This window comes from Rhinopithecus roxellana, chromosome 6, assembly GCF_007565055.1.
Source record: "Rhinopithecus roxellana isolate Shanxi Qingling chromosome 6, ASM756505v1, whole genome shotgun sequence".
NCBI classification, from domain to species: domain Eukaryota; kingdom Metazoa; phylum Chordata; class Mammalia; order Primates; family Cercopithecidae; genus Rhinopithecus; species Rhinopithecus roxellana.
Genome location: NC_044554.1, coordinates 49,446,230 through 49,469,409, shown reverse-complemented (window position 1 = coordinate 49,469,409; position 23,180 = coordinate 49,446,230). Strand labels below are relative to the sequence as shown.

The window sequence follows — 23,180 nt, the reverse complement described above, 5'->3', positions numbered from 1 at the left end:
CAACATCTGTCTGCACTCTACCTTCCTGGTGCTGAGGAGCCCCAAACTGAAAAAGGGCCTGAAGACATGGCCTCAGCTGCAGTGCCCACGTGCTGCTGGCTCATAGGGCTTTGGAAGGTGCTGGCCATAGGGTGGTTCTGCTCCTGAGTTATCTGTGTCAATAACCAGTCCTGTGACGAATGATCCTGGTTCTGGCAGGAATGCATATGGTTTGGGTTCTTTTTCTTTCCGGTTTCTTCTTTCTCTCCCACTTTGTCTATGCTTCAGAATCCCTTTTCCATCTTGCTGTCTGTGTTCTTACCATCCCCTCCACTGCTGTGAGTCTCTAGTCCTATCCTTCAATCACCTTGGCCTTTGCTGGTGGCCTCATTTCCTCATGGAGCCCCACGAATCTACAAGTAAGCAACCCTAATATTTGCCAAGCATCATTTTGGTCTGTATGCCCTTTATAGAGAACTGTAACTGTCAGCAGTTGTCTTTGTTGGCAAACTGAAGCTTGTTTTTAATATATTTTATTTTACTTCTGAGATGGAGTCTTACTCTGTTGCCCAGGCTGTAGTGCAGTGGCGTGATCTCATCGCGCCTCCATCTCCCGTGTTCAAGCAATTCTCCTGCCTCAGCCTCCCGAGTAGCTGAGACTACAGGCATGCACCATCACACCTGGCTAATTTTTGTATTTTTAGTAGAGACGGAGTTTCACCATGTTGGCCAGGCTGCTGTCAATCTCCTCATCTCGAGTGATTCACCCACCTCTGGGATTACAGGTGTGAGCCACCGCGCCCTGCCCTTGAAGCTTATTTTTTTTATAGTGACATGGATTGTCTAGCATCATCCACTTGACATCGCCTGCCCTTCTGCTCCACGCCTGTGCTCTCAGCCTCGTCTCTCCACTTCAGCCCAATAAATCTTCCCCTCTTCCCCCAAGTCCTTTTCTTCCTCATGTGCTTCTTGGGCCCACGCAATACTTCCTTCTTTCCTTTCTCTGCCAGTCTCCACCATTTCCTTCCTTTGTGCTCTGCTTAAGACTGATTCCACCCAAGGAACTTTTCCAGCTGGATCTCACAGAAGGCTAAGGACACATAGTAGTTTGGTGCCACTGTCTGTCACATCCATAACTTCATGTGTTCATGTCAAATGAAAAGGAATTGTCTGATGTAAAAATGCTTTTAGGTTTTGGCCAACAGAAGATAGATGGAAAACAAAGGAAATGTCCTACGGTTCTTAATTTTGATGATCCTACTCTTCCTGTCTGCTCACCCAGGAGGTGGATCCCAGATGCTGCTGCTGAGGGTGGGAATCTCCAGATTGGGATGTCTGCATCCCAGGGCTTGTGCAAGATGATCCACTAGGCTTGTAGCAATTTCAGTTTCAATTTATATCTTTCTTTTCCTTTTAGTCCCTATTTTTGGGGGGTATTTTATGATGCACATAACGTATTAGTAAATTATACACGCATATAATTAAAAGTAAACATGCATATGGTAGTGTCTTAGCCTAGGCTGCTGTGACAGAATACCATAAACTGGGTGTTTTTGCAACAGACATTTATTTCTCACAGTTCTGGAGCCTGAAACTGAGGGTGCCAGCATGGCTGGGTTCTGGTGAGGGCCCTCTTCTGGGTTGCAGACAGATATCTTCTTGTTGTGTTCTCACATGGCAGACAGACTTATCTGTCTTGTGTTTCTTCTTATAAGGACACTAATCCCATTCATGAGGGCTTCACCCATATGAACTAATTACCTCCTGAAAGCCTTATCTCTAAATGTTATCACATTGAGGGTTAAGGTTTTAGTGTATGAATTTTGGGAGGACACAAACATTCAATTCATAGCTAGTGGGTTGCATGTTCATATGTATATATATTTTACTGATGGAATTTATGATAAAAAAAGTATGGAGACCAATAGACTAAAAGAGATTGGGAAAAACTCTACACATAGTTAAGAGAGATTCATAGATTTGAACTAGTCAAACTAGAAGCAGTAAATAACAGGACAGAACCGAGGTTACAAAGAATTTTCAAATAGATAAATGCATTTATAGTCAAATGTCCAATAATACTGGGAAGCTGAGGCCCCAAAACATTATGCTACAATGCTAGCTGGAGGCCAGGATATGGCAAGAGAAGAGAGAGGGATGACCAGAGGCAAGATAACAAGATCAAGAATTTTCTCTTGCAAGAAGATGATTAAAGGTTTAAAAGAGGAGATTCTCAAGTTGCTGGTGAGGAACCCAGGGGGATTTCCCCAGAGGGTAGAGCGAGGGTGAGGCAGGATGGAGGAACCTGTGGGAAGCTGGCACTTATGGCCGGGCTTTAAATTAAATAGACACCTAAAGTCTATGAATTATCCCACCTCGAGAACAGGTATTATTCTCATCATCAATCATGAAGACTTTTTCTTTTTCTTTGTAGCAACATGAGCGAGTTAATGACTTCCTACAGGTAGATTAATAATAAATTAAGGGGCTGAGCCTTGGGGCTCAAGCCACAAGTTGGTTGGAGGCAGGGAAGGCAGGAGCACGGCGAGGGTGGGGAGATCTTTCTCCTGTATCACTTCTACTCAATTGTGAGCACCTGGAAGAATGCCCTTCCCTTGGGCAGAGCTCCAGAAGTTTACCGAAGGTGTTTGGACGGGGAGTGGGTGGTGATTCAACGCTCATGTTCTACTCCATCTTCACAGCTGAGTGATACCAGGTTAAGTGGACTTGTCTCAGGAGTTCCTAATTGATTGATGTTCTCAGTCTCCTTTTTTAAACTCTAGCTCATAAAAGCCCCAAAACACTTGGTGGCTCTATCTTGACTAAAGATACAATCTAATATCTCATCAAGGCTTCCAAAAATTTCTGTGATCTCGCTCCAGCCTACCTTTTTGGCTTGATATGCCATCTTCTCTGTGTAAGTCCTCTGTTGTGGCTAAATGTATCTAATTTTTCTGGATATAATCATGTACCCCTCCTCCTTTACTGATGCCTCATCTTTTTCCTTCCAACATACAAGACAGCATCTTTGTTGTCTCACAATTATGGGGCTGTTACTGCTAAACTCTTCTGAGAAATCTTGGGATGGGAATAGCGTGATCCCTAACACACAGAGCCACAGACTGGGAGTCACTTGTTGAGAGTACTGAGTTGAAGGTATTCCATATAGAGAGCCAACTCAGAATCCCTATCCTACTATCCTCATGATTACACTTGTAAAGACTGATTATGAAAAGTTAAAAACTCTCAGACTTGGCTTTTACCTAAGAAGATAAATCTAGACATGAGAAAGCCAAATGCAACAGACAAACAACAAAAGAATCACCACGAAACACATTGCATATTTAAATTCAAATGATTATTCCCTCTTTTGAATTAACTTACTCTGCACATAGTATACATCCAGTAAATGTTTGTAGTTTATGTTTAGCCCATAAAAATGCTTTGAGGGCAGATATCTGATTCATTGTTGTAGCCCAATGTCTTTCAAAGGGTTATCATGGCATGTAGGATATGCTTAATAAATTATTATTAAATGAACTGAAGGTTAAATGCACATCTTTATCATTGAAGGTGTGGGAGGTGGATGAAAAAGATTCAAGTTTTCCACATGGGAGGTTTGTAGGTGGCCATACTCCAGAACTATAAGCCTGGAGTTTGCCCCGTGTCTCCAAGTTCCAAGAGAAGATAGCCAAATGTCAGCCAGAAGAAAAAGGGCAAGGAAGAGAGCAGTTGGGAACTCTATCTCCTGGAAATTTGCATCTTCACAGAAAGGCAGAGTGAGTTACCTTAGTTCATCTGCTTTCATTTACCCAGAAGAACTGTGTCCACTATGGTTGGCCTATCTGTTAAAGAAACAATTTCATCTGGAAGTGGACTGGGAACTGGGAAGTGGACTGAGAACTGGAAAGAGATGCTGACATGCATTTTATTCCCTTTTTGTGGGGGTCCTATATACGGAACTGGTAGGTTGTGGTGCCAGCCAGAAGATGTGTATTCTATTAAAAACCCCCTTACTGTCATGTTACTTGATCCTGAGCCTTCAATATTGCTGTATTTGACCCAGAACAATTTCTGCTTTTCTGTCTCCCTGTGACACATTAACCTACTTACACTCACCTGGGTGTTGATTGCTGATTTTTTTTTGACTCTTTGAAGCTCATTTCCATAACGAATGAGGTCTTTTTTTACTCTGCCCTTCTCTGGTTGATGTCAATGGTCTGACATTTGGTGCCCTGAACTTCTGTTGCATTCCTGATGCTCTCCTGAATTCTCCTTATGCTACTTATTATGCCACAGGATGGATGGAATAGAAGACAGCCATTCTAATAAAGTCATTGTCATCATCATCATTGCTGCTTTTCCATATGCAGAGATCCATAGTTTCCAATATATTTACCATATTCATAGTCATATTTATTTGTGATCCATATTTTTTATAGGTGAAGAAAGGTGGGTGTTCAGAGAGGTTAACCGCTTGAAGATCTGTAGTGATTGTGACAAGACTCAAAACTTTGGGCTTCTGAGTTCAGCTAGGGATGAAGAAGGTGGAGATGTAACATGTATTGCTAATCATGGCAGAGATTCCTGGTCCTGGAATCAGTTTGGATCTTGTTCTTTCCTCTGCATAACTGTGACTTTAGGTGGGAGTCTTAATATATAATTTGGGGCCTTATTTCTTTTATCTGTAAGATTATCTTTAATATCTTCTTTTATTCTAAGCTGAGATTCTAAGACATCTTTGTGAATTAGAACATAGGATACTTTTCATATTTTATAGATGGACAAAATGAGGGGCAGAGGGGCTGACATATCCAACAACTCACAATAAGGGGTGAAGCTTGGACTAAAGGCTGTCTTGACTCCTAGTACAGGGCTCATTCTGCCATATCCCATGGGCTTATCGCTACTGGGGGTTCCTCTGTGAATTGCTATTTTAGAGGCCACCAGTTATAAAATATGTATTTTTAAATTTTGAAAAAAGTTGCCTGCCTCATAATGTATAATTGTCTCCTGTGTTCTTTTTTATGATGATGGTCACTGTAATAAGACTTGAATTAACCTTTCTCTGTAAAGGTTTGCTCAGTTTTCTCTCTGTCTTGGTTAAAGGGGTCTTGCCATACCACTTCCCTCATAGAGTTGTTGTGAGAACTAAGGAGAGCACTCAGAACAATGTCTGCAACATAACAATCAGCCCCCTCTGTGGATGTGAGCGCTGTCTCAGTAGTGGGTGTGTCCTACTGAGCCAGCAGGTGCATGGTCCTGTCTTAGGTGTCAGCTTAGAGAAGTATAACCTCCTGTGTAAGGACACTAAATGCCAGGGCCTGATATATTATCCACTTTGATGTTGACCTGGGCAGAGAATAGGCAGAAGAGCAGGCAAATTTTTGGGCAGGTATGGGGACTTTGAAAATTGAGCCTTGACAATATTTGCATCTACTCTGAGAAGAAAAAACGTCTCCACCCTCTGCTGATAGCCTGTGTCCTCTACTCTGGCCTAGCCTCTGCACTCGGGGCAGGTGGAGGGACAACCATATCCTACAAGACCTTCCAGGGCAACCCAACAGAAAGAGCCCTTGAAGCTTTGGGACCCATCTTGTCCACCGGAGAGATGAATGGAGACCACATGGTTCTAGGATCTTCGGTGACTGATGAGAAGGCCATCATCTTGGTTATCATTTTACTCCTTTTGTGCCTGGTAGCAATAGCAGGCAATGGCTTCATCACTGCTGCTTTGGGTATGGAGTGGGTGCTACGGAGAACGTTGTTGCCTTGTGATAAGTTACTGGTTAGCCTAGGGTCCTTTAGCTTTTGTCTGCAGTAGGTGGTAATGGGCAAGACCATTTATGTTTTGCTGTATCCGATGGCCTTCCCATACAACCCTGTACTGCAGTTTCTAGCTTTCCAGTGGGACTTCCTGAATGCTGCCACCCTGTGGTTCTCTAGCTGGCTCAGTGTCTTCTATTGTGTGAAAATTGCCACCTTCACCCACCCTGTCTTCCTCTGGCTAAAGCACAAGTTGTTTGAGTGGGTACCATGGATGCTCTTCAGCTCTGTAGGGCTCTCCAGCTTCACCACCATTCTATTTTTCATAGGCAACCACAGAATATATCAGAATTATTTAAGGAACCATCTGCAACCTTGGAATGTCACTGGCAATAGCATATGGAGCTACTGTGAGAAATTCTACCTTTTCCCTCTAAAAATGATTACTTGGACAATGTCCACTGCTGTCTTTTTCATTTGCATGATTTTGCTCATCACGTCCCTGGGAAAACACATGGAGAAGGCTCTCCTTACAACCTCAGGATTCCGAGAACCCAGTGTGCAGGCACACGTAAAGGCTCTGCTGGCTCTCCTTTCTTTTGCCATGCTCTTCATCTCATATTTCCTGTCACTGGTGTTCAGTGCCGCAGGTATTTTTCCACCTCTGGACTTTAAATTCTGGGTAGGGGAGTCAGTGATTTATCTGTGTGCAGCAGTTCACCCCATCATTCTGCTCTTCAGCAACTGCAGGCTGAGAGCTGTGCTGGAGAGGTGCCGTTCCTCAAGGTGCGGGACACCTTGAGCCACAGCTGGTGAAAAACTTCAAGGAGATTCCTGTGGAGAAGGCATGGACTCAAAGGGTCATAGCTTCTCTCTTTGCCACATTGAATGTTTTCTCCCTGTTGCTATAGTTAACGATTAGAAAAATGACTTCAATGAAATAGGATTCAAGGTGAGAGTAAAGGTCCTGAAATATGGGCTAGTGTCACGTTATGTACTCAGCAAGTGTGTAGTTCACATGTCCATGGTTCCTGTGGGACTTGATGTGGAGCCTTTATTTTTCCTGTGATCGATCTCTTGGTGTTTAAAATAGTCATTCTGGGAACTGGATACAAAGATCCTCAAACATCATGCAATATTTTACCTGTTGAATCGAACTGGGGCATAGTTTTGGAATGCAGTTTTCTCAGGCTTTGTCCTGTGAACCATCTTTCCCTTCTCATCAATTCACAGTTTTCCGGCCATCTACTGTGATGCCGCTCTCCTTTCCATGGAAGAGTTTCTGGTGTTTAAACTCTGTACACAGAGCATAGTGTAATTGGTGCATGTGTGCAGCAGAGTGTGTTGTCAGGGGTGTGTGTATTCTCCGACGACCTTTGGAGATCCCTCTGAGTGCTAGGGGTCTATGATTTTTATGTGGTTCATGTTCTCTATAATAGCCCAGCCTGTTAGTCTCTTCTGTATTTGTTAAGGTCTGTGGGTTCAGATGTAACTTCTTTTGGTTGATATTGGGGCCTATTGTAATTCCCCTACTCACATGGGGAAATTTATCTACATCTGCCTAAGACCTAAGATTTAAGAAGAAAAAGCCTTTGTGTTTGCTGAACAATGTGCAGGCTGCCTTTCTGCTTTCCCCAGCTCCTCTCACACGTTCCTTAAGTTCAGCTATCCCTTGAATCATTCATACCGGACAACCCTCAACTCTCCTCCATTCACTTTAAAATCTCTCGGCCTCCTTTCCTAGTTTTTACCTCACCACACTCCTCTACATTAGAGGACTGGTCTCTGTTTTTGGCTTTTCAAGGCTGACATCTGTGCTCCTAGCCCACCTGCTCCTGCCCGTTTTCTCTCTGCTGCTAGGTCAAGAATTTCTACTTCTACACAAATCTTCGAACTTTTCCTCTTTATTGTCCTTCCCTTCTTCAACAAATATGCCTCTAAACTTTTTCCCTGAAAACAATCCCCTTATATGTCTCGCTCCTCCCCGACCCTGTGCCCCTGTGCCCCTGTGCCCCTTTGCTCCTGTGCCCCGTGCCCTGTGCCCCTATGCTCCTGTGCCCCTGTGCTCCTGTGCCCCTGTGCTCCTGTGCCCTGTGCCCCTGTGCCCCTGTGCCCCGTGCCCCGTGCCCCTGTGCCCCGTGCCCCTGTGCCCCCATGCCCCTGTGCCCCCGTGCCTCTGTGCTGCCAATGAGTCACTTGCAGGATCCTCCCGTGTGCCTTCCAATCCTCTCCTGCTTCCCTGTTCTGCTGAAACATGTTTATTTCTACAGGGGCACACATGATCTCTTTGTCACTAAATGTGATATTGTCCCCAGCTCTTCTCCTCCCATATCTCTGTGGTATTTGCCTCTGTAGATAACAAATGATTTCTTTAAAATAAACTGATTAAAAATATTTTTACAAAAGTACTACTGGTTTTGGTGAAAGATTTTTTTAAAAAAAGGAAAATAGGCCGGGCGCAGTGGCTCACGCCTGTAATCCCAGCACTTTGGGAGGCCAAGGCTGGCGGATTACCTGAGGTTGGAAGTTGGATACCAGCCTGACCAACATGGTGAAACCTCGTCTCTACTAAAAATACAAAATTAGCTGGGTGTGGTGGCGTATGCCTGTAATCTCAGCTACTCGGGAGGCTGAGGCAGGAGAATCGCTTGAACCCGGGAGGCGGAGGTTGCGGTGAGCCAAGATCGTGCCATTGCACTCCAGCCTGGGCAACAAGAACAAACCTCTGTCTCAAAAAAAAAAAAAAAAAAAAAGGGAAACCTCACCCTATAATTGCCCATCTGCACATCTTTCTAAAAGTTGTTCTCTTGGCAATGGATACCAGGATCTCCTTCCAGTTCCCACTGCTTCTTTTTGTGTCCCCTTCACTGACTACTCATCCTCCTGCCTCTTGGTTCTGTCCTTAGCCAGCCCTCTTCTTCTTTTAAGATGATATCTCATCTCTTTCCTTTGTGTTTGAATCTACTCACATGCCTTCAATTATGCCCTTCATTTGACCTTTCTCTAAACTCCAATCCTATATTTTCTTCCACTTATTGGACATTACCACCTGATAGTACCATGAGCAAATTTAGCAAGTTCAAAGTATTTCCTTCTTCTTCATTTCCTCCTCCTCTTCTTTTCCCTCCCTCCTCTTCTCACCAGCACGTCCCCTGCTCAGATGAATCCGTCCATCTATTACAGCTATTCAGTAAATCAGGCTATCAACCTCTGAGTTAATTTTCACCCCCTTCTCTCTGCTGAGCCCTTGTACCTAATAGGTAACCATTTTCAAATTTTACCTCTGTGATGTCCCCATCATCTGTCTGCTTCTTCCCATTCCTGATCCTTGTTGAGATTAGACTATCTTCCTCTTCGGCCTGCACTGCTGAGATTTCTTCTTCCCTACTTGCTTCATTTCATGGCTTGCTGCCACTCCAGTCAGAACTATCATTTCCAGATTAATCTCCTGAAGGTGTATCACCTGAATCATCTCTCAGTGCCTTTTTTTTTTTTTTTTTTAAAGACACAGCCTTGCTCTGTCACCCAGGCTGGCATGCAGTGGCATGATCTTGGCTCACTGCTACCCGATTTTGGTTCACTGCAACCTTCACCTCCTGGGTTCAAGTGATTCTCTTGCCTCAGCCTCCTTAGTAGCTGGAATTATGGTGCATACCGCCATGTCTAGCTGGTTTTTGTATTTTTAGTAGAGACAGCGTTTTGCCATGTTGGCCAGGCTGGTTTCAAACTCCTGACCTCAAGTGACCTACCTGCCTCAGCCTCTCAAAGTGCTGGGATTACAGGCATAAGCCACCACACCCAGCCTCTCAGTGCCTATTAAATGAAGCACAGGCCCCCTAAATGTGGCATTCAAGAACCTCCACAGTCTGGCAGCAACTTCATCTTTCACTGTCATTCTAGTAGAATCCTATCTTGCAGCAAATTTGGATTATTGTTCTGGGCATGTCTAAAACTTCCTTCCTGATATCCTAAAAAGCACTCCCTATTCCCCCATGCACCTGTCAAAAATCTGACTTAACATTTTTCTTTTCTGTTTAACTCTTATTAATTCAAATGGTGTCTCTTCAGTGAAGCTTTCCTGGATGCCCCGCAAGCCTTAATCCTTCCCACCTTTGAGGACATATAAGTTGCAGTTCCTCAGTTGTGACATTAGTCCTGCCTGTGATGTTGCTGTTTGCATAGTTGTCTCTCCCACCCTAGAAGATCTTAAACTTCTTAACGGCATGGGCTGCCTCATACTCTTCCATGCATCCTCTGAAGCACTTACAAGTACTTGCTGCACTGAGCAGAATGGTTCTATAAGCTGGAATCCAGCTAGAAGCACATGTACTTCTATCTGTACATTTATCTCTGGGGTACCTACTATATTTTTATGCCTATGTTTGAGCTGCATTTCCTTTACTGTCTGGCTGGCTTATTTTTTGGCAGTCACACTTTGACTTATGCACAACGTAGAAATAATAAATGGGTGAGTGAGAGAGTAAAATTTGCCTGATTTTATGATGTCTTTGACTTCTTTCTTGTACATTTGCCTGTTGCTAAGCAACTGTGAACAGCAGGCTTTCAGTCTTTCCTATGGGAAACTTAGTGGAGTGCCAGCTCTCCTCTTTGTTACTGACCCAATCTCCCTTTCCATAGCGTCCTACATAAGCTACTCTTTGTTCCTTCCGCTGTTCACACCATTAGCCTAGGAGAACAGAGCATCTTCCAGAATCTGAATGATCTCTTCACAGGGACAAGTTCCCTTGGAGCTTGAACACACAGGGAGAAGTAAAAGAGAAGCAAGGGTAGTTGTATTTTGAAAATATTTGGTAACTTATTATCGTAAATTTTTGCCATCTAATCTCATCATGAATTATGAGTTGTAATAAAAATTATGAATTATAATTCATTATTACCTTCATTATATAATTATGAATTATAATATAATTCATTATCTTCATTATATAAGTATGCATTATAATATAATTCATTATTACCTTCATTATATAATTATGAATTATAATTCTTTATTACCTCCATTATATAATTATGAAATATAGTAACAGCCATTTATTGAATGTCTATTTTGTGTGAGGAACAGGACTAGAACACTGATTTACTGAGTCTTTTATGTAATGTTTCTTAAAACAACAATGTAAAAAAATGAGACTTAGAGAGGTTTACTGAGATCTCATGGTCAGTGAGTGGTAGAATTTGGGACACTTTAGTGCTGTAGTATTTAAAACAGTGTGATACTGATGTAGACAATAAGGTAATAGAATATAATAAAGGAAGTGAATAGACAAGCACATCAACAGACAGCCCAGACAACAGTTACATGAAATCTATATATATATGATAAATAAAGCTTTTTTTTTTTTTTGAGACAGAGTCTCGCTCTGTGGCCCAGGTTGGAGTGCAGTGGCAGGATCTCGGCTCACTGCAAGCTCCGCCTCCCGGGTTCACACCATTCTCCTGCCTCAGCCTCCTAAGTAGCTGGGACTACAGGCGCCCCCTACCGCGCCCGGCTAATTTTTTGTATTTTTAGTAGAGATGGGGTTTCACCGTGGTCTCGATCTCCTGACCTTGTGATCTGCCCGCCTCAGTCTCCCAAAGTGCTGGGATTACAGGCCTGAGCCACCACGCCCTGCCATGAAGCATTTTAAATCAGTGAGGAAAAGATGGTCATTTAGTGTTGTGGTATACTGGTACTCCAACTGGAAAACCAAAATGTTAGAACTAGCATTTAATCATAAATTCCAGATGGATAATCTTTTTTAAAAATTTAAAATTAAAAAAAATTTTTTGAGACAGGGTCTTGCTCTGTTGCCCAGGCTGGGGGGCAGTGGTGTGATCTCAGCTCACTGCAATCCCTGCCTCCCGAGTGCAAGTGATTCTCCTGCCTCAGCCTCTGGAGTAGCTGGGACTATAGGTTGGTTCCACCACACCTGGCTAATTGTGTTTTCTGTAGAGACGGGGTTTCACCATGTTGCCCAGGCTGGTCTCAAACTCCTGGACTCAAGAGATCCACCCACCTAGGCCTCCCAAAGTGCTGGGAATACAGGTGTGAGCTGCTTCCAGCCTTTTTTTTTTTTTTTTTTAATTGCTGGGTGTAAGAAGGCATACATTTTAACTTTTGGTGGGTACTACCAAATCGTCCTTGGAAAAGATGTTGGTCCAGTTTATGTTGATGTCAGCAATGGATGAAAATGAATGCTTATTTTCTCACCTCCTCCTCATTTCTAGATTTTATCCATTTTTATGATAAATGAAAATAGCATCTTTTATTTTTATTTCCTTTGATTTTGTTTAACTAAGATCAATATTTTTAACCATTTTCTATAAGGAGATTATAAACTAGTGGTTTTCTTTGCATTTAAACTTCACTTTCAAATTGATTTTAATAGGCAGTTTCTTGTGGCAAGTAATCCTTCTCTGGTATAGGTAGATGATCTTTAATCTAAATATTAATTTTTAAAAATCCTTTTTAACTTTTAAGAATAATTCAATTTTTGTATATTTTATTCTATGAAATACAACCTTTCAATGTTAAAGGAATGTTTCCTTTGCTCTCCCATCTTCTTGGATGTCATTGTAGAATGTGTACACACTCTTCCACAAACCAGAGAAGCTCTATTTTTTCAAGGCCTTCTTAAGCAAGTCCAGAAATATCAAGTCATAATAAAATAATTAGCAACTGTGAGTACAGAAGGGTTAAACACTTTTTTAAAATGAAAAAAACAAAACAAAACAAAACAAAAAACACTATGTAAGTAGTAACCACCAAAGTCCTTTTAAAAGACAAGCAATAGACTTCCAGAAAATATTAAAGAAACAGACTTCCAGAAAATATTTACAAACATTTTTAAAAGATAAAAGCTAATGTCTGTAATATACAAAGAGCTCCTACAAACCAATAAAAAACTCAGCAAATTAATAGAATGGTGGTTAAATGACAAAAGTAGATAATTCACAGAGAAGGAAATACAAATTGCCAAGTAAACTTGGAAAAGAAACTTTAATCAGGGAAGTTCAAATTAAAAGATTAATAAATGTTCTGCTGTAAACACAGATATGTAAGTCGGTAGTTTTTCCCTTCTTTCACTAGAAATCACATAAGAGAAACAAGAAGGTTGAAAAAGATCCTGGAAGCTCTATTTTAATGAAGCTGCAAGACAGGTAATTCACAAATTCCAAATTATGTGAAATCACTATCAATCACAGATGGGATCAGATAGAATCAAGAAAGAAAGTGAAAAGAAGTAGAAAGAGAAGTGAGAGAGCCTAGTGGGGACAGAGCTAAGAAAAATCCAGCAAAAATATACTTTCTGCAGAAAAGAGGCTCATCCTGAAATGTAAATCCCCTTAGTAAGCATGCATTAGTTTTCTATTGCTGTATAACAAATTGCCTCAACACTTAGTGGCTTATAACATTTATCAACTCAGTTTCTGTGGATCAGGAAAGCAGGTGTGCCTCACCATGTCTTCTGGCTCTGGGCCTCACATGGCTGCAGTCATGTCCAGGCTCAGCTGGGAAGGGTCCACTTCCCCGCTCACTCATGTGGTTATTGGCAGAATTCAGTTCCTCCTGGGTTGTTGGACAGAGGCCTCAGTTCCTTATGAGCTATGGGCTGAGCCTCCTTTATCTCCTTGCCAAGTGGCCCTCTCCTCAATGTCTCACTTCCTCAGAGTGAACAATTAACAGAGCATCAGAGAGTGCTAGCAAGATGGAAAGGCACAGACTTTTACAATCTAGTCAATTATTATTTTCTCATCATATTGGACATACAATTAAATAAACATATGTCCAACATATTGGACATACAATTAAATAAAAATGGGCTTTATACCTAAAACAGGACAGTCTTCAGATTGCCTCTAAAGACAAAACACAACTGTAATATTTATAAGCCATAAATAAAACAAAGTTATAGAAAGGCTAAAAATAAAATAACAAAAAACAATGTTAGTTAAATGTGAAAAAGGAATTCATGACAAAATCATTAAATGAGCTAACAAGATAAATTTTTAATATTAAGAGGTAAAATACAAAATAAAGACAAAAGTGGTATGAATACCTATGTGTGCTAAATAGTATAGCATCCATAATGATGAAACAGAAATTACAAGAAATAGTAAAACATATAGGCAGAAACACCAAAAGCAAATGGCTTCAATTATCTTTGCCAAGAAGACAAAAAGTAAGTACAGTAAGTAACCTCATCTACAGGTTCTTAGAAACCTTGACTTTAAGTGAAACCACGTATAATGAAACCAGTTCTATCACAGGCTAATTGACATAAACAAGAGTTAAGTTTCTACAGGATATTTCTGGTCACAAAAACAACACCAAATTTCTAAATAAAGACCCAAAACACTCCTAATATTAAAATGGAAATAAATGTGAGATACACACACATTTAAGAAAAATAAAAACTGGTAAGATAGTTCTTTTCCTAATTTTTGGTGCATCAGTGAGTGGTGGTGGGTTAAATCAAGGGATAAATGTTGGCAAAGCAAAAATTGTAAGGAGCACCTCCTACCACCACAGTTTAAAATAAAGCAGTAACAAGTAGGGCAGGCTCACTGAGTGCTCTCATACTGCATCGTTTATTGTCATGCATTTGTACAATTATCATACACTTTACAAATTTTTATTTTACAATGATTTTAGTTCACTCCTTTATTTGTCAACCCACTTATTCCAGGTCGGGGGTGGGGGAGGTGGGTGGCTGGAGCCTCTACTGGTAGCTCAGAGCGCAAGGCAGGACCCAACTCTGGACAGGACACCATTCCACCGCAGGGCGCACTCACACTCACACACCCACACTCACTCAGACTGAGACTGTGCTGACACAGCGGTTAACCTAATATGCCTCCGGGAGGAAATCCCAGCACCCAGAGACCCACCTGCGCAGACATTAGGAGAACTTGCAAACCCTACAACTGGTGGCCCCGCCAGGGATCAACATTTTTTTTCCTCATCAATGTTATAACAAACGACATTATTCAAGGACCTGCTGTATAAACAAATAAGTTAGCTCTTATTGATAGTTATTAAACTTTGCACGTGCCCAGAAAATACAACTTCCTTGCAAATATCAATGAAATGGTCATGAAAACTGAGAAAATGAAAATTGCATAAAAGAGAAAACTACAACCTAATCTCACTAATGTATGGAAAATCCTAAATAAAATATTAGAAAACACAGTCCAACAGTGCATTACACATTATATCATTTCCAAGCAGAATTTAATCTAAGAATTTAAGGATGATTCAATATTAGAAAAGTCATTAACATAACATATTGATACTTGTAAAAGAAATGTAACATAATCACCTCCAAAGATGCTAAAAGGCAATTAAAAATTTAATACTAAGTTTGGATAAAGTGCTCAATAATATAAATATTTAATAACATGAAAAAATATATCCACCTTACCCAAAAACCTGCAGCCTATATAATGTATCCAGAGACATTCTTACACAACTCAAGAATATGAAAGGAAGGAGGATTATCACCACAATTTGTATCTTAATGGTGAAAACATTTGATTTAATTAAGAGAAATAAATTTTAGTTATAAACATCAGAAAGGAGAGCTATATATATTCTTGTATAGTTGGAAAATCCAAACAATTAACATCAACATAAAAGCTACTACAGACCGATATGAACTTAGTAAGGTGGTGGGATGCAAAACAAAGATACAGAAATGAGCATTTTCTAATATACAAAAGTAACCACCAGTTAGGATAGAATGAAAGAAAAGATTTTATTGCAATAAGAACAAAAAAGATAAAATACTAGAATTAAATTTTACAAAAAGTGTATTAGGTCGACCTGAAGGAAACTTAAAAATACTCAGAAAGACTTGAAAGTCGACATGAACTAATGAAATCCTACATTGCCTTCTTAGATAAGAAGATTTTGTACCATAAAGATGTTAAGTATTCTTTCCTCTCTCCTTTCTTCCTCTCTTTCTTTCTCTCTCTCTTTCTCTCTTTCTTTACTCCCTCCCTCCCTCCCTCCCTCCCTCCCTTCCTTCCTTCCTTCCTACCTTCCTTCCTACCTTCCTTCCTTTTCTTCTTCTTTCTTTCCTTCTGTCTTTCTATAGTCTTTCTCTGTTGCCTAGGCTGGAGTGCAGTGGCGTGATCTTGGCTCAATGCAACCTCTGCCTCCCAGGTTCAAGTGATTCTCATGTCTGAGTGTATCAAGTAGCTGGGACTACAGGCATGGACCACCATGCCCGGCTAATTTTTGTATTTTTAGTAGAGACAAGGTTTCACCATGTTGCCCAGGCTGGTCTAGAACTCCTGGCCTCAAGTGATTCCTCTGCCTCAGCCTCCCAAAGTGCTGAGATTACAGGTGTGAGCCATGGTGCCTAGCAAGATGTTAATTATTCTTAAGTTAATTTGCTAATTTAGTATAAGACCTACAAAGTACTCTTTTCTTCTTTTTAAACCTATAAAAATAAGACTAACATATTTTAAGCTTATTATAGAAATTGAACGAAGTCAGAAAAGGTAGGCAGGCTCTATTATATCTTAAAATATAGCATGAGCCTCAAAATTTAGAAGTGTGTGTGAATATACACCATAGAAGAGATAGTCCAGAAAATGAATTCATGTACATATGGTAATTTAATATAAATTCAGTATAGATAAAAGTAATATTTCATATGAGAGAAAAATTCAATAACTGATGTTGAGGTAACAATAGTCATCTAAAAAATGTTGCCATATTTTAAATCCTATGCCAGGATAAAGTCCAAACGTATCAATGTTAAAGGTTAAAATGAAACAATACAATTGCTGGGAATAAATGGGAGAAGAGGGATTCTTTTAATATCTTGGGATGTGGAAAGTCTTTTAAGCTCATAAAGAAAAAGATTAATTTTAATTTTAAAAATTCTGTGTGGCAAAAATTTATAAGAAAATTACAAAAAAAAAAACAAGCTGGGAAAATACTTGCAACCCATATTATAATAAAGATTTAATTTCCAACCTATAAAGAGCTCTTAGAAATGATAGGTAAAGGATCAATCCAAAGGAAAAGGAGAAAAGGCAATAAATATGAATATGAACTTCACAGAAAAGGAAATACAAATGGCTTCTTAAACACAGGAAAGATACTCAACTGGATTTATAATAAGAGAAATGCAAATTAAAACTCTGTTGGGCTACATTGTTTAAACTATCCACTTGGCAAAACTTTGAAAACATGCTCTTTTGCCAAGTGATTGGAGAAACATGCTCTTTTCCACATTGCTGATGGAGCATAATTAGTGTACTTTGTAGGGAAATTTAGCAATATACATCAAATTTACTAATGCATGCACCCTTGGATGCAGCCATCCTCCTTGGGATTTTGGTGCATAGAACACCCTCCATGTGGGTCACAATATGGCCTCACTCTCTTGGACCAGCTGGGACATGAGACTGGTCATAGGTCTAGAAATGACGTGGGGTGGAAGTATGATCATTTCAGGATCCGCAGTGCCTTGCAAAGAAACTGCTTGAAGTAAGTCCCTTACAGGCCTTCTGGAGGAAAGAAGTGATCTATCTCCTCAGATAGAGTAGAAAGGGCTGCTTCTATCAGTAAAGAAAATTTGGCAGAATTTAGGAGTTCATGTTTCTAGTTTTACTGGAATCTGCCCATTTCTCTCCACACCAGTTTTCTGGGCCAGACCCCTAGCTGATGAATACCCTAACTTTTTCAAGAGACCCTGCAAGGTTGGAAGTTAATGTGACATTGTAATTCATCCACCCACACAACAGATTTTTTTTTTTTTTTTTTTTTTTTTTGAGACGGAGTCTCGCTCTGTCACCCGGGTTGGAGTGCAGTGGCCGGATCTCAGCTCACTGCAAGCTCCGCCTCCCGGGTTTACGCCATTCTCCTGCCTCAGCCTCCCGAGTAGCTGGGACTACAGGCGCCCACCACCTCGCCTGGCTAGTTTTTTTTTTGTATTTTTTTAGTAGAGACGGGGTTTCACCATGTTAGCCAGGATGGTCTCGATCTCCTGACCTCGTGATCCGCCCGTCTCGGCCTCCCAAAGTGCTGGGATTACAGGCTTGAGCCACCGCGCCCGGCCACACAACAGATTTTAGGTTTGTTTTTCAAAAATCTCAACTCCACGATCAGAAGTGAAAAGGGATTTTTTTTTGTCACAGTCATAGAAATTTTCTGGTTCTTTGCTGGATCTTGAGCTGGGAATACCAAGCCCTGAACCACCATTTTCTCTCTGCCATATTCTCTAGTATACTTGCAGGCACCAGCCACACCAGCTGGAAACTGCCTGTTTCTGAAAGAGCTGGAATGACCTTTGGAATGTGTAGCTGAGGCACCAACTTTGAGATGACATTTTTTGTGGAGGTGAGTTGTTGCCCTTAAAATGTGGAATATACTGCAAATGAATGGCCATTATTTTGTGCTGTGTCTCCAACACAGACCACATGGGTCTAGGACTCAAGGAATGGAAGTAGAGGTGGCCCTGCTCACCATATCTCCTGGAGACCCTCTTGGAGAATTTGTGCTTCCCATGCTTTTAGCTTTATGCTTTGTGTGTATAGAGGCTGGTTCCCAGAGTCTGAACTCTTGGTTCTCAGAGTGGGGAGCATTTCCAAAGGGGGACACAAGAAAAGTCCTAATAAAATTATAGCTGCCACCTGGTCATTTTGAGCTCCTGATCCCAGAATACCAGGAGGCTAGGAAAAGAGTTACCAACTCGCAGGAATAATTGGCTATGATCATAATGTGGAAATAGGGGCTGGGAAGAGTATGTGAAGCACTCATGTGACCATTAGGTCATCTCTTAGCACTTCCATGGCTAATTCTACTACAAATAGGCAGATACAGCAAGCACTGCTGATAAGGACATGGCAGTCAGGACTTAGATCTCTCAGGGATGAGGGTTTGGGACTCCTCATCAGGACAGCCACCTATACTGCATTAAGTGCTAGTCAAGAGTAAAAGATATTTGGAGTGGGTGGTAGACGAAGACAGTGATGTGTATTAGTCATGGCCTCATGATCAGCTGCAGCAGTTGGAGCTATATATGGTTTGCATCACTAAATCTCTGTCAGTTTCTCCAGAAATTTCAGCTGGCCAGAATCCTGGAGAAGCTTTGACCAGGTGGAGTGAACCTAATGTGAGAGTATGCTAAAACTGAGTGGTACAAGGGGTAGATTACAACAGATGCTCTTGGTGCACCCTCCCTCCAACCGAATCCACTGAATTTACAGGGTTGGTATACCCATTGTTACCTGCCAGATGTTGGCTGCTAATGACTGCTAATGGTTCCCAAGGGTTGCCTTTGATTGATGGAAGCCAGTCCACCCAAAGAAGTCTGATTGTTACATCCCCGTCTTTCTGCAGTTCTTGGCTAATGACTGTCTAATGCAGGCTTATAACAGCTCCGCTTCTTTGCCTTCAAATGGGACAACCTTTGGGGTCAAACTGCACTCCAAATCTCCCCATGGGATCAAAGTGACTACATATTGATCTAGAAACCACTTTTTTTTTTTTTTTTTTTTTTTTTTTTTTTTTTTTTTTTGAGACGGAGTCTTGCTCTGTCGCCCGGGCTGGAGTGCAGTGGCCGGATCTCAGCTCACTGCAAGCTCCGCCTCCCGGGTTTATGCCATTCTCCTGCCTCAGCCTCCGGAGTAGCTGGGACTACAGGCGCCCGCCACCTCGCCCGGCTATTTTTTTGTATTTTTAGTAGAGACGGGGTTTCACCGTGTTAGCCAGGATGGTCTCGATCTCCTGACCTCGTGATCCGCCCGTCTCGGCCTCCCAAAGTGCTGGGATTACAGGCTTGAGCCACCGCGCCCGGCCTAGAAACCACTTTAAAAAAAAAATTTAGTTTCTTCTCTTCTCCTATTCTGTGTCTCTTATTTTCCTACAGTTTTTTTTTTTCTCCTAGTTTCTTCTCTTCTCCTATTCTGTGTCTCTTATTTTCCTACAGTTTTTTTTTTTCTCCTGAAAGCAACAACTCAAAATAGAACTTGCACAAGAATCTCCATCTCAGACTCTGCTTCTGTAAAGTGTTATCTCAGACATAAAGATAGGAACACTGGACACTAGGGAGTTCAAAAGGAGGGAAGGAGTGGGGGCAAGGGCTGAAAAACTTGCTGTTGAGTACTATGTTCACTATCTGGGTGACAGGATCAACAGGAGCCCAAACCTCAGCATCATACATTATACCCTCATAACAAACCTGTACATTTACTCCCTGAATCTAAAATAAAAATTAAAATTAAAATAAGAGACATATACAGAGCTTTACAGAGTCTCACTTGAACCCCTCCTGGAGGCTAAAAGACATGCAAAGCAAAAGACCACTCACACACACACAAATTAAAATTAAAAGTTAAATTAAAAAATAAAAGTGTGATCTAAGTGGTCTGATTTTCAGGCTATATCTCTCTGATTCACACTTGTATCGCCCTTTTTACATATGTACATACATGTCTGATTTTAAAACTTATATCTAAAACTGAACTCCTGATACTCTCTGACCTCCCACTCCAACATGCTTCTCTCACTGTTTTTTCTGGTTCTGCCACTCCATTCTTCCAATCTCTTTGGACAAAACCTTTTGTATTCCATGTACAATCATTCAGGAATCCTGATGCTAGACCATTTAACCTAGAGCTAAAGCATTGGTAGATGACCTGCTTCTGGGTTGTAGTTTCATATGGAGAAAGCTGTTCTTTCACTCCAATCTTTTGAAAGCCAGACCTTGACACAAGGGTTTGAAAAAGTCAGGGTTAGAGTTGAGTTTGTTCACTCAACCTTCAAAATGAACCTGTAACTCTACTACTTATCATTACCTCCATTGCTACTGCTTTGATGCAAGCCACTCTTAACTCTAGCTTGAATTATTGCAATGGCTTCCTAACTGGTTTTGCAGCTTCTGCTCTTGTTTGCCTTTGGTCTATTTCCAATACAACAGCCAGCAGGATCCCTGAAAAATATAAATCATATGTCACATCTCTTTCATAATCCTGGATTTGCTTTTCATCCTAGAGTAAAAGCTTAAGACTTCATAATGAACTAAAATGCTCTCTATAATCTATGTCGCCCATCTCATGTTTCTGAACTCATCTGTTGCTGTTCTACCCTCCTGTCACACTGAGCTCATCCCTTTGGCTTTCTTGACGTTCCTTGAATTTGTCCAAAGTCTTTGCATTTTCTGTACTTGGAATGCTATTCCCAGATACTGGCATGGCTCACTCCCTCACTTATTTCAGGAATTGTCATGGCCACTGTATCTAAATTGCAATACCCCATACTACTATTCCCTGTCCTGTTTTTTTCTCCTTAGCATTACCACTATCTCTTTTACTTACTTATTTTTTTTATGGTTTATTTCCCCAACTCTAATATAAGCTTCTCAAAGACAGGGATTTGTGTCTGCTTTGTTTTTACTGGCAAATTGTAGGCACTCAATAAATATTTGCTGAACACATAGACACATTATTTTATTATAATTAATTAGACTACTATTGTTATGCAACAGGTCATCATTTCTATGCTTGGAGAAATGAGTGTGGCTGCTAGAAGCTGGATCATCAATTGACATTCTCTTACACATTCAGAAACTTTGGTGATTTTGCCGGTTCGCTGATAAAACACTGAGCTTCCACATTTTTTACAGTTGTTGTTAGAGAGGAGTAATTGCTTCCATATTCATATACATCTTAACAAGCATTTATTGATCACCTTGATATGGAGGTCTAGGTGTACATCTCTGCTAAGTGCAATGGGGTTATAGAAGTAGGATCTTAGCATTCAAGAAATTTACCATGCAACATATATACACCAGTTAAAGGAGTATGAAGCAGTGAAGAGCTAAAGTGACCACTAATGAAGTATAATAGTTCATATTTGACTCTAGTAACGAGAGAATTATAAAATGGAAACTAATCGGATATAGTCCATTATTTAGTATTACCTATTTGCAATATTTTGCTGCAAATTTTGTACTTTTCAAATACTTGATATTGGGGTTTCTGTTTATCTTTGATAGCAATCTATTAGATTTGACATTTCTTAAAGTCACGCATGGCCTCCTTTTCTGAACTCTTGTCTACTTAGGCCCGTATCGCTGGCCACTCTATTGTGATTCTCTCAGGTGAATGGGGGTAATCTTGAGATTAAAAAAGTCACAAGAACAAGACCTCAGGTAGGATGAGAGTTGCGAGGGAAACTGAATCTTTGAAGTGAAATCAGAATTGTGAGGCAGAGAGGGAGCTTCTGCGCATGGGGTTGGCCTCTGTCACAGGCTTGTAATGAATCTGAGTGTCAGTGGTTTGGATGGCTGGCCTTGGTGACAGATAAAAGCTTTCAAAACTGGGCTTTAGCAGTAGGCAGCTGAATGCATTTGGGACTTTAGTTAGCTGAGCTGACGGATGCATCTTTTAACTATAAATAATACTTGTTCCGGACTATAGTGATGGAAATCGAAGGCTAGGTGGGGGTAGGGGACTGTGTGTGGGGACAGTTCTTTTTGAAAACTTTGATTTCTCTTTCAGTAAGTCGAACAATTTTTAAAAAGAGGTTGAATAAATGATTTAAAATACACTATTTACATAATACTTTCATTATCTATTTTGCTCAAGGTGATATATTATTTTTAATATGAAACTGCTCTTATGTCCTCAGATTTTTATACCTTTTACATCAAAACTAAATTGCAATAGCTTGTTTGGTCGTTTGGTTTTCAGACAAGGTCTCACTCTGTTCCCCAGGCTGAGCATAGTGGTGCCATTGTGGCTTACTGCAGCTTCAAACTCCTGGGCTCAAAGGATCCTCCCACCTCAGCCTCCTTGAGTAGCTGAGACTATAGGCGCATACCACCACGCCCTACTACTTATTTTTTATTTTTTGTAGAGATGTAGTTTTGCCCTGTTGTGCAGGCTGTCTCAAACTCCTGGTCTTAAGTGATCCACCTGCCTCAATCTCTCAAAGTACTGAGATTACAGGCATGAACCACCATGCCCGACCAAGTGCAATAGTTTTTGAGGACAAGATAGATTTCTGCCTCCAGTGGCACTATAATTTTCTTTTTTTTTTTTTTTTGAGACGGAGTCTGGCTCTGTCTCCCAGGCTGGAGTGCAGTGGCCGGATCTCAGCTCACTGCAAGCTCCGCCTCCCGGGTTTACGCCATTCTCCTGCCTCAGCCTCCCGAGTAGCTGGGACTACAGGCGCCCGCCACTCGCCCGGCTAGTTTTTTGTATCTTTTAGTAGAGACAGGGTTTCACCGTGTTAGCCAGGATGGTCTCGATCTCCTGACCTTGTGATCCGCCCGTCTCGGCCTCCCAAAGTGCTGGGATTATAGGCTTGAGCCACCGCGCCCGGCCTAATTTTCATAAAATAAGGGATTAGGACTTTACTTTTAAAAGTTGGTGACTTCCAGCTCTGCTGACAGACTCATTGAGGGGCTATG

The 23,180-nt window shown here is 41.1% G+C and overlaps 1 protein-coding gene and 1 long non-coding RNA gene across 2 annotated transcripts in view; both read left to right on the top strand.

Annotated features, from left to right (window-relative positions):
- The window catches only part of LOC115898337, a 129,789-nt gene that overhangs the window by 10,497 nt on the left and 96,112 nt on the right, over positions 1 to 23,180 (top strand). The window lies entirely within an intron of this gene.
- Positions 5,591 to 6,547, top strand: TAS2R60 (taste 2 receptor member 60). Its single transcript, XM_010379403.1, is given in 1 exon segment — positions 5,591 to 6,547. A coding segment is annotated over 1 exon segment (957 nt).